Source organism: Triturus cristatus, chromosome 11, assembly GCF_964204655.1.
Source record: "Triturus cristatus chromosome 11, aTriCri1.1, whole genome shotgun sequence".
Taxonomy (NCBI): domain Eukaryota; kingdom Metazoa; phylum Chordata; class Amphibia; order Caudata; family Salamandridae; genus Triturus; species Triturus cristatus.
This window is the reverse complement of record NC_140594.1, coordinates 396,603,614-396,615,775: the sequence shown is the minus strand read 5'-3', so window position 1 is coordinate 396,615,775 and position 12,162 is coordinate 396,603,614. Positions and strand designations below refer to the sequence as shown.

At 41.9% G+C, this 12,162-nt stretch overlaps 1 protein-coding gene across 1 annotated transcript in view; it reads right to left on the bottom strand.

Moving 5' to 3' along the window:
- The window catches only part of LOC146784279 (uncharacterized), a 203,977-nt gene that overhangs the window by 58,491 nt on the left and 133,324 nt on the right, over positions 1-12,162 (bottom strand). The window contains exons 15-16 of the mRNA XM_085635303.1: positions 1,888-2,049; positions 1,043-1,211 (exon numbers count right to left, since the gene is read on the bottom strand). Coding sequence (XP_085491429.1) covers positions 1,043-1,211; positions 1,888-2,049 — 331 coding nt within the window. The remainder of the gene's footprint in view (positions 1-1,042; positions 1,212-1,887; positions 2,050-12,162) is intronic.

The window sequence follows — 12,162 nt, the reverse complement described above, 5'->3', positions numbered from 1 at the left end:
ACAAACCACTGCAGAATGCTGCCCTTAAGCCTCTACATGTGTCTTTTTGGGGGCTCAGCATTTCACCCCTGGGTTATGCCCTTTAACAGAGCAGCACATTTACCCATTGAAACACAGCGATTTTGGAATTATAACATTAATTTAACCAAAAACCTATTTTATTTATAAGAGCAAAAGTTAGACATAGTAGCTGCACTGGCACAGCTTCTCAACCAGTGTTTGGGCAAAATTTGGTTGAAAAATATTGGGACACAGAAATATCATAAATTAAATATCGTGACACAGTAATATCATGATGCACAAATATCGTTGACAAGAATGTCGTTTTTTGAGGTAAGTAATATAGTTGTAAATAATATTGATGCTTTTAATATAGTTTTCACTAATATAGTGGTTACAAATATCGTATTTTAATATGTTTTCATTGATATAAAAATGTTATGTGTTACTATTGTTAGGCCTTAATAATGTTTAATTCACAGTCTCACGATTACAGAATTGAAATATTTTCAATATCAATTACTTGTTTAATTTCAACAGCTACCAACCATTGACAAAGCCAATAACCCTGGCTGATTTTAGGTGTATGTAGTTGTCGTGATATATATCTGGAAGCAATAACAGAAAGCTCACAGAGGAACCAAAATACTGTTGGGGAGCACACAGAAAATTAGTTCACATGCTTAACCCATGATCAGAAATTATATTGGCCATGCCCCATATATTAACACCCTACTTTTTTCATCCCACTTAAAGCCCTTCATAAGCCACATGGCCAAAAGTCAAGCGGTTTGAGAATGTCATCAGAACCCAGAGGTTTTGCATTGCTTAACAAAACGGAGTAGATACTTGCGCACACTGCACCTACCTCTGTCATCATCCTTAAGTCGTTGTTAGCATGCCTAGAAATTGAGCGAAAGAACAGGCACCTGTTGCCTCAGAGACATCGGCTTATGGCACTATCCACCTGGTCAATGTTTTGTGTAACCCACCTGTGACTCCTGGAGGAGAATCACATCTAAGGCCCCTGAATGATCCTCACCTGCTCTGCTGCACAGCTGCATGTTGGCACAGAATGTTGCTGAATCTTGGTGGGCCTCGAAAGCCTTCATAATTGCTGTCTTGAATCTCCTGATCCCCATTTTGCAGGGCGTCCTAATTAAAGAAAATACTGTGTTGCACAAACCGTCCAGTGCCCTACTGATCTCTTCCTGCAGCAGGTGAGGGGGAGTCGGGGGTACAAGGAGACAGAAAACAAAAGGTGGGTTTAATCAAATGCATGTGTCTATTTGTGAAATATGAATTTTATTTACTGCACACTGAAAGGGATGGGGCTAAGATTGAGAGAAGGGAGGCAGACCCTGGGCTGAATTGCTGAAGTGACTGGCGCTGGGTTACAACGCCACCTCTAGAACAAGGCTGCTTCTGGGTTGATATAGGTGAACAGAGCCTGCCTTCTTAGACTGTATGAGCCCAAGGTCCAGGGGTACAGAATCTAAGCCCTATATCCTATAGGGCTGTATGGCTGACAGGGTCGGACCACAGCTATTGAGCTAGTCACTGCGAAAGCTGGACACACACATAGAACTAGTATTGTTTTAACAATTTTTGGGGCCCTGGGAAGGACATATTTGGGGCTCTCTGTTCGAAAGTCTACTACTAATCAAAGCCCTCATGATGTCAAAAAAACACTCTTTTTCAGAAAGGGGTTCACACAAAAAACTTTGAAATGTGTCTTTCCAAACCCCACAAAAATCCTTGTGCTGGGTCCACAAGGAATACAGGGCCAGTCACCCCGAGGCCTGCGTGACTCAGGGATGGGATACATTCAGGGGCTTTTGAGGGGACTTGGGGACTTCACGCACAGCCTCATGCTTTAAAACTCACATCACTCTGATCATTAGCCACATTTTTCTTCAAAAAGCTGAATACGTATTTGCAGGCAGTGCACCGGAATCCCCAGTCACCACGCAGCGGGTTTGTTCCGTTATTCATCCTCCATTCCTTCAGACCTCCAGCATACTCTTCAGCACCGGAGCCAATCAGCGTCTGGGGCAAAATGAAATAATAATAAAAGTGCACAAGAGTTCATTCTACAGACCCAGGACTGGGGGTGGGGCGCTGCTTTCACTGACCACTAGGCCGACCAGTCTACAGGAAAACTGAGAGCTTTCCCCGTAGGATGCTGCTACTGAAGGACCTTTAAGCCTGGGGTAGAGTCAGTTACATGACACTAGGGTGCCTCTCAAAGGCTGTGCAAGCAGGAGAATTTTGATTTTTTACAGCCTGGTGGGCAGAAAATCTGGATTTTATTAAGGATACGGAGCCTAAGATTATGCAAATCTCCTTTATTGCCACAGCTCAGCAGTAACAATGAAGAGAATATAGAACTCAAAAAACATTCCAATACAGTATATAGGGCGTGAGCACACATCCATCTTCCTTCTTTGTTGCTGCTGCTCAACAAGATAAGTACCCTCATTACATTTGTGTTATACAGTTTATTTCTCTACCTGTTTGTACTCTTTTCACATAACTGGGTCCTATTGATCCTACTGTGTGATATCTCCTTTTTAAAAATGTTTTTTCTTGCATGCCATTTTATTTAAAGCTAGACTGTGTGTGTATTTCATCTTATTCAAAACTATGTGTACTTTACCATTCTTTCAACTTCCCATGCTGGGACTTTATCTCGCTTATGCAGCGCTCATTAATCCAGCAGACGCTTAATTCCTTTCTTTCAATATTCATGAAATAGACACGATCTCTTACCATTGCCTGGCAGCGCTGTGTGCGCGAGCCAGGCCTGCAGCCTAACGTGTCTATTTCTTCAGCGCTGTGAGTGCGAGCCAGGCCTGCAACCGAACGTGTCTATTTCTTCTCCGTTTTCCCTTCTCTGCCTGCAACCTTCGCGGTCATGTTGTTCTGTTTCCTTCGGCGACCGCGGCCTTAACACACTTTCCCGCTCCTCTTATCATGTCTTTACTCCCCCACCGCAGTGCGCTTTTCTATTGTGCATCGCGGGGGAGACGGCTTAAAGGAAAGGCCATAAGGAGCAACCACGCATGCAGAGGACGTACGAGGTTGCCATATCAACAGCAGACAACCCTTGGCAGTTGCTGCTGTTGATGCAATGCAACGCGACCGGCTTCTCCTCAAGCATAAAACCAGTATATTAACCCCTTCCCACCTTCTTTTGCTACGGCCACAAACCAAATTTAATCCCTTCCCATCTACCTTATTTTTTATACCAATTAATCATAAATCAAACAAAAAAAGACTGTTACCTACCTAATCCTTTGAGCCCTTATTTAAAAAAAAAAAAAGGGGTTTAATATAGACATAAAGTAGATTATTTCTTATTTAATTACTGATTTATATTCCCCTACAATGTCTCTTAACCCAGACTCCAACCTTGAAGGTAAGCTTGAATCAATGGTCTTTAAGGCCATGGACAATTCTATGGACTCTTTTAATGAGACAATCAATACAAAATTTGAAATGCTGACAAGGGCATGGCCCTCTACCAGTACTGCGCATTCTTTGGGCACAAAAGAAGGGGCAAAGAAGAGAAATCCCTAAGGAGGTCAGATCAAGACTGAGGTCTGAGCGCCCGCGCCCATCCCTTCCTGATAAAATCGCTATGACCCCTGAACTTGACCCTAAAGTTGTGGCCTTTATAGCCAAGGGTGCCAAAGACCCTAGGAAAGGGATTGACAAAAGCCTAAAATAGTGTCAGGATCGCCTCTTAGACACAATTAGCTCATTAACCAAAATCTTTGAACTAGCAGAAAATGCCTACGTTGGTAGCATACCTGTTGACCCAAAAGAGTTACGCCATTGGGTCCAGAGGTCCATCTGCCTGATTGGCAACGCTAATACTGCTATTTCTAATGAACGGAGAAAAGGAATTCTCCTAAAAATGTACCCAAAACTAATTGAACTAGCGAATAAAGATGGAGGCCCCTCTTGTCAAGGACTCATCTTTGGAGAGGATTTTATTCAGGGTATGGCTAAATACGTTGGGGACTTCAGCTCTATCCAAAAGTCGCAACGCAACATAAAGTATTTTTTCAAGACAACATTTTTGGAAGGGACGGGCGAATACGGGGTCGGTTCCCCGGCCGCGGACAATCATCCTCAAGACCCTTTCTGGGACGAGCCTCTAAATTCTAGCAGACATCCTTTTATGGGGCCAATCTTTCTTCCCACAAAGGCAGAGAAACCGTACAAGACCATTCCGGGGAGAGAGAAGAAACAGAGGTTTCCCCACAGGTAAGAACTTTGAAAGACCCTTTAGATACCCCTATAAAGGTAGGAGGGAGACTAGCCCTTTTCTCCGGGAATTGGACTAGGGTAACTCAAGACCCATGGGTTCTAGATACAGTCAAGGGTTACAAAATAAAGTTTGTAGATACCCTCATCCAAACCAAAAAAACTTGAGAAATAACCTTTTCTCAACAACAGAAGAAACTAGTCTCCCAAGAAGTGAAAGAACTGTTAACCAAAGGGGCAATAAAAGAGAGCTTGCAAAGAGGCTTTGTAAGCAACATATTCCTAGTAGAAAAGAAAGACAAAGGACAGAGACCTTTTAAATCTGAAAAGCTTAAACGAATGGGTAACATACCACCACTTCAAAATGGAGGGAATATACCTCCTGAGGTATGTTTTGAGGAAAGGGAGACTGGTTAACCCATCTAGATTTAAAGTATGCCTACCTGACCATCCCGATTTAGCAGCCACACAGGAAATTCCTGCAATTCACATGGGAAGGAAAACTTTGGGAATTTTGCACCCTCCCCTTCGGCCTTTCTTCAGCCCCTTCGTCCGGTAGTAGCATGGCTAAGGGAAAGGGGCATAAGGTTCATTATTTATCTGGACGATATCCTTATAATGGGTCAGTCCAAAGCAACGGTAGCTCGTCACACGGATCTTACCATCCGCCTACTTCAACATCAAGGGCTTCGTAATAAACACAAAGAAATCTTGTATAATACCAAACCAAGAAACGCAAATTCTGGGTTTCATGGTCAACACTCTGAATGCGGAATTGAAATTACCAAGGGAAAAGATACAGAAACTTCGGAGAGAGCTCGGAAAAATGCTATCAATGGAATTCTTTCCATTGAATCTTTTGGCAAGAATTCTGGGTCTTCTTTCTTCAACCATCCTGGCAATTTTTCCGGGACCTCTACATTACAGGGCCCTTCAGAGACTGAATGCGGAATTGAAATTACCAAGGGAAAAGATACAGAAACTTCGGAGAGAGCTCGGAAAAATGCTATCAATGGAATTCTTTCCATTGAAACTTTTGGCAAGAATTCTGGGTCTTCTTTCTTCAACCATCCTGGCAATTTTTCCGGGACCTCTACATTACAGGGCCCTTCAGAGACTGAAAGCAAAATCTCTCAAGACCAATCTGTCCTACTCACAATTGATTTGCCTAGATCAGGAACCAAGAAGGAATTGACTTGGTGGCTCAAGAACGCGGAAGCCTGGAATGGCAGGGCAATCTTTGAGGAAGCCCCAGAGTTAGTAATAGAATCAGATGCGAGCCTAGAAGGTTGGGGTGCCACATGTGGCGACACATCAATAGGGGGTCGTTGGACACAACTCGAGGAGGATCTTCACATCAACTGCTTGGAACTCCTGGCGGGTTTCACTCAGAATTCCGTGAAATGCTGCATTATGCTGCGCATGGACAATGTTTCTGCAGAGAAATACGTCAACAAGATGGGGGGACAACACTCAAAGGGTCTTACGCAAATAGCGAAAGGGTTTTGGAGCTATTGTTTGAACAAGGGACTCTCAGTTACAGCAGAGCATATTCCTGGTTAGAACAATGGCATAGCAGATTGGTTCTCAAGGAATTTCAAGGATTCCAGCAATTGGAAACTAGACAGAGGAGTATTTATAGCAATTCAAGACAGATAGGGCCTGTTCGGGACAGATCTTTTCGCGGACAGGTTGAATACTCAGTTGAAGAGCTTCTTCAGCTGGGAGCCGGATCCTCAAGCTTTGGGGGTGGATGCCTTCCTCCAGGACTGGCGGGGCTTAAAGCCATATGCCTTTCCGCTGTTTGTCATGCTTTCATGCCTTCTCTTGCATGCCCGTCATTACGTGCAGAACATGGTAGTGATAACCCCTCTTTGGAGGTCGCAGGCATGGTTCCCAGTTATTCTAGAGATGTCTGTAGACTTCCCAATTCTCATACCCTCATACCACCTTTCAGGGAAATACTTCTGGGTCCAGAGGGCGAATCTCATCCTCTCATAGACCAAGGCCTATTGGTTTTGATGGCATGGAACATTTCAGGCGACAACGGGAAATCTCAGGACTTTCGCAAGGTGCTTTCCAGCTCATATCTGAGTCTTGGGCATCTGGAACAAGAAAGGTATATCAACTGGCGTGGAATAAATGGGTTCGCTGGTGTATTCAACACTACGATCCTGTTTCAACTGATTTAGTTCACGTAGTTAATTTTCTATCGGAACTCTTCGCTTCTGGCCTATCTTACAGAACAGTTAATGTCTATAGATCAGCGATAGCTGCGGGTCATTCCTTAGTTGATGGTGTCTCGGTGGGACAAACCTTCTGACAAAGAAAATTATGAGAAGTATGAGGGTTCTTAATCTTCCAACTCCTAAATACACGGCCTTATGGGACGTAAGAAATGTTTTACAAGTTTTATCCTCTTGGGGTGATAACATTAACATCTCTCTTAAACGTATCTCTTATAAGCTTACTGTCTTACTTTCCTTAGTTTCTTTTAGACAAACGTCAGATGTTAAGGCTTTAGGACGTTACTAGCAGAGATTATCAGCCTGAAGGAGTTTGTTTTTATCTTTAAAAAAGGACAAAAACTGTCATCTTCAATCTTCTACCCTTCCTTCTCTTTGAATGAAAGTCTACGTGTTGTCAAGTGCCTATAAGAGTATGAAAAAAGGACTGCCCCTTTGAGAGGTATTGAAACTCAACTTCACAGATCCCCTCATAAAGCTGTCTCATCCCCAAAACTTGCAAGATGGGTGAAAGAAGTGATGAATGAGAGTGGTGTGGATGTGTCTATCTTCGGTGCACACTCCCTCAGAGGTGCTTTGGCTTCTAAAGCCTTTATGTTAGGTGGAGGGCTCCAAGATATTCTTAGAGCAGCTGACTGGTCAAATGAAAGTATGTTTAAAAAATGTTATTTTAGACCAATCAATAATGTGATTGATAATGTGCTTAATTCACTTTAAACTTGCATAATGTTGGCCTCCGGGTAAGGATTTTTCACAGCCTGGTGGGCAGAAAATCTGGACTTTATTAAGGATACGGAGGCTAAGATTATCCCACCTCTTATTAACCCGCCCTGGGTTTATTCCTTTTGACCTTTTCTTTCAGAATAAGTCCCCTTTGGATTTCGATTGTTTTAAGAAAATTCTTCACGTCATTTCAAAGTTATGTTCCCTGTTCGCAGCACTGGTCTAAACAAAGAAGGAAGATGGATGTGTGCTCACGCCCTATATTCTGTATTGGAATGTTGTTTGAGTTCTATATTCTCTTCATTGTTACTGCTGAGCAGGAGACAGTGGCGAATCCCAGGGATTTCGACAGATGCTTTCAGACTCCTATCCGAGTCATGGGCATCTGGCACAAGGAAAGCATATCGACTGGCATGGAACAAATGGGTTTGCTGGTGTCTTCAACGAGGTTTTGATCCCGTTTCAACTGATTTAGTGCGTGCCGTTAACTATCTTTCAGAATTGTTTACATCAGGCCTGTCATACAGAACCGTGAATGTTTATAGATCTGCTATATCTGCAGGTCACTCTTTAGTTAACTGTGTTTCTGTGGGTCAGAATTTACTAACTAAAAAAATAATGAGAAGTATGAGAGTACTAACCCCTCCAACCGGTAAAAATACCACCCTATGGGATGTTAAAGATGGAGAATTCAGGTATATGTTGTCTTGGGGGCTCAAAAATTCTGGGTTTTCGGGACAGTCAGTTCTGTCAGGTTGGTGTCAATCAGAGGCCTCCAGGACTGGGAAAAAATCAGCTGTATGTCATGCCAGTAGCTTTACTAGGTTTGGTAGGAGAAGGAAGAATCAGTGGCATTCTGGGGCTGTTTATTGGAGACTAGATGGGCAGCAATAGTAGAGTTAGTCACAAGTCAGATTGGTAATTCTGAAAAGCTGGCAAAGCCAATTGAAACCCATGCCAGACAGAACTTCTACATGGCTAGTAGAGTTGGAGAAAAGAGGGAAATATTGCGATGGAAATATCTAATAAACTCTTCAAGACTGTATTTTCACTATCAAAAACATTAATCTGGAGATGTTTTATTCCATAGAGTATGTGGCCTAGCAGCTTCGCAGCAGAGCTGACTTGTCCGCGTAGGGTTGGTCTCTTTTATAAATGGTGTAAGTTAAATAAAAGGGGATAGAAATGCTGCCATGAGGTTGGTTGTCGCTATAAGCATGTTGCTTCACAGGCCTACGTCAAACTGATAAAACTCTGAAATGGAAAATTCCACTACAACGACTGCTGGCTAGTTACATTCCATTTGGAGAAATGCCAAGGCTTGGAAAACCATGTCCACAAAATACAAATGTGCGAGAACATGCCCCTTTTTGCTCGGTCCCCCCATGTTTTGAGGGCTGATCATCCTGGTACTTGAACTCGCGCAACCATAGCTCTGTGTAGTAAGGCACTACTGCTCACTCTCTAGTGTATGTGCTCTGACACATAAAACATGGCAAAATTGGCCAAGTTAGAAAGTAAAAACTTTGACCGTGCTGACCCGATTGGCTTCATCACAATCAGCCTGAAACTGCGCCTAGGTCCCAGTCAACCAGGAACTGTGATTTCTGATGAGCACTTTAGTGTTTGTGGTGCTTTTTTGTCTTAAAATATTTTTAAATCATATCTCCTGCCCCAAAAACAGGATTTTAGTGGTTGTGGTTTATTTTTTCTTATTATTAATTTTCATAATCCTTAGAAATTGGCTGTGAGATTTTTTGGGTTATGTTGTGTTTAGACTTTTTAACTCTATTAGTGTTGCAAAATGCTTGCACAATTTTCAAAATTAAGCCTGTTAGTTCTGTGCCACAGCTACAATGGTTGGGGACAGTTTTAAAAAATTGAAGCTGTTTTTTTTATCTGACAGGATTTTGGGACTTATTACTTAGGAACGACTCACATCCTCCTTAAATAATAACCAATTTTCTCACTAAATGATTTCCATAGACAAACCATTTTCATGAACAATAACGAAGTACAGGGAAAAATGAAACAGAACATAGGGTGAAATCCCAGGTTACGTATATAAAAAAAAAAAAGTCAAACCATATCGTAATCAATTAAATAATAAGTACTGTAACAACAAATAGGCAAAAAAAATAAAAGACGGGGCTCCTCTGTAAGTGTACCATTGCTGGAGCATGTTTTCTGTGTCGACTACTTTGGAGCCCAGACAGTGGAGATTCAGTGAAAAGTTAAGTAAATTAAAACAATTAAACAGATGAAGGAGGTGCAAAGTGAAGTTGAAAGGAGCAACACCACACTCCACAAGTAGGAATCTCCCACAATACAACAAGAAGCAAGCAGCTAAGAAACCGTGGGTAGAGGAAATATTGAAGATGGACAGCGAACAGTAAAAATGGTTTTCTTTAGCTCCACTTTAGTTTGGAATCAATAGTTTACTGCAATCCCAAATAGAATGTTAATTAATTTTTAGGGCTCCCGGGATTATGCTATTTATGTTTTTTACATTTCCATCTGTATTCATCCATATTTATATTCACTGAAAAAACCATAGGTTTCACACACGTTATAGTTAGGAATTAGCATTTAAAAAACCTTGCAAATTCACTGAAAAAACCATAGGTTTCACACATGTTATAGTTAGCTGGACATTTTACTGATAAAAAACCAATGAAATTCCCCCATTATAGTTAGTGCAGGCAACTATAACTCACGCGACCGCAATCCTCTGCTGATGCTAATACTGTATTTAGACACTTATTTGCCCATGTCTTCTTCCATTAAATTTTAGCTATACATATATTACAAATATTTTTTTTTCATAAAGACACATATGTCATCAGCAGAGGATTGCGGTCGCGTGAGTTATAGTTGCCTGCACTAACTATAACGGGGAAATTTCATTGGTTTTTTATCAGTAAAATGTCCAGCTAACTATAACATGTGTGAAACCTATGGTTTTTTCAGTGAATTTGCAAGGTTTTTTAAATGCTAATTCCTAACTATAACGTGTGTGAAACCTATGGTTTTTTCAGTGAATTTGTACGGTTTTTTAAATGCTAAGTTACTTTACGCCATTCGTGGCGTGCGCGCCCACTTAACGCAGTTTGTTCCGTGCGCGCACCGTGCGCGCACAGTGAGCAGGCGGTGCGCTTCGCGCACCGCGCGCCCACTTTACGCAGTTAGTGCCGTGCACGCACGGTGGGCAAGCAGTGCGCTGCGCGCACCGCGTGCCCACGTTACGCTGGATGGGCCATGTACGCACGATGCGCTTCGCGCACCGTGCGCACATGGAGGACATATTATGCGCTTCGTTGTGAAAGGTTATCTTTTAATTTTTTTGTCTATAACATATGCCATGCACAAATGGTGCCCTTTGGGCGCAATTGGCACACGGGGTGGGGAGAGTATGGATGATTTTTTTTTTACTTATTTTTACCGTACTCGTACGGTAAGCGTAATCGGCGATTTTTCAAAAAAAAAAAAATTGACTTTTTGGCCTTGGGGGTTCTTTGGGGACACCATCATCAAGGCTAGGTGGTTAGGACCTGTCACAACAACCCCTTTACATGTTTTTGGCCTTTGTTTTTCCACCCCCTCTCAGAGTGCGAGAGAGAAAATGGCGGCCGCCGCTTCCTGGTTTCGACCGATTCGAATGTTTACTAAGATCTAACAGCCAATCAGAATCGCGCTCGCGCAGGTAAGCTTACAGTAAGCGCACCGTAAGCTGGCTCAGATATATATATTGATTTAAATGCTATTTTCTCAGGATCTACTGAACAGATTTACACCAGACCTACAAAAGGCACTTCCTTGACCTGAGGACTACCTCTCTGCCAAATTTCAAGTAACTCTGTTCGGCCGTTCGGGCTGTAGCTGTGTCTAAAGGTCCTATGGAAAAATGCATGGGAAAAACGCGTTTTGGGACCCCCCTTTTTTCTCAGCCCCCGCTTGATGAATCCCCCGAGACTTTCAGGGTAGGAGCGGAGCGTAGCGCCCCACCTATTTTGAAAATTTCGTGAGGATTCGTCGACCGGCGCCAAAGTTATTCCAAATAGAATGTTGCGGATTTCCTATGGAAACAGGGTCCTAACTATAACTATCTACTGGCGACCGCCAGTAGATAATTTTGCTAATCTTATCTGTATTTATCCATATTTATTTTGGGTTTTGTAAAAAATGTAACTGAAATTAGTATTAACCGATAAATCCGCACTCATGCTTAAATGCCTGTCAGGTTTCAATGCTATCAACACCAGCAGAAGATAAATCAATGCACTTAAAAGAAAATATGCTAATTTCAGTATCAGCCTTGTGCATATCTACTGCTGTTTAAGCCTTTTTTCTAAAAATCCTTTCTTTTTAACCCCCTTACCTATCAATCCACACAGCTATTGCCTGGTAGTCAAGGCAGACAGTATTTAGAATAACTCAAAAAGCAACCCTATTTCTGAATTTTTCCACATTTAAAAGGAATACAGATATGGAAATAAATGTTTTTCTGTCTCTATTTATCTGTAAAAAGCAGTAATGATGGAAAACAGGGGGCCATAATTATTACATATAGAATTATAGAGGGTAACAGTGAATAACCTGGGGTCCTGAGTTATAACAAATAGACAACAAGAGCAAAGGTAGTTTTTTTTTTTTGCTTGATAACATTTAATCTCTTTTTAGTTTTACACATTTTCAATTTGAAAATATATTTTTCATTTTTGTCAAAATTAAGTATAATTTAATGATCAGGAAGTACCCATTCCGTACCTTTGCCAACAAGAAGCCTGCCACAATCTTTAGGGGCTCATTTCAGCTCCTCTGATATTTGATATATTTGTCCACCATAAGACCAACTGGCAGTAGACAGGACATGTCACAAATTTCAAAGTTGCACTAAATGTGGGAGAAAACCTTCCAC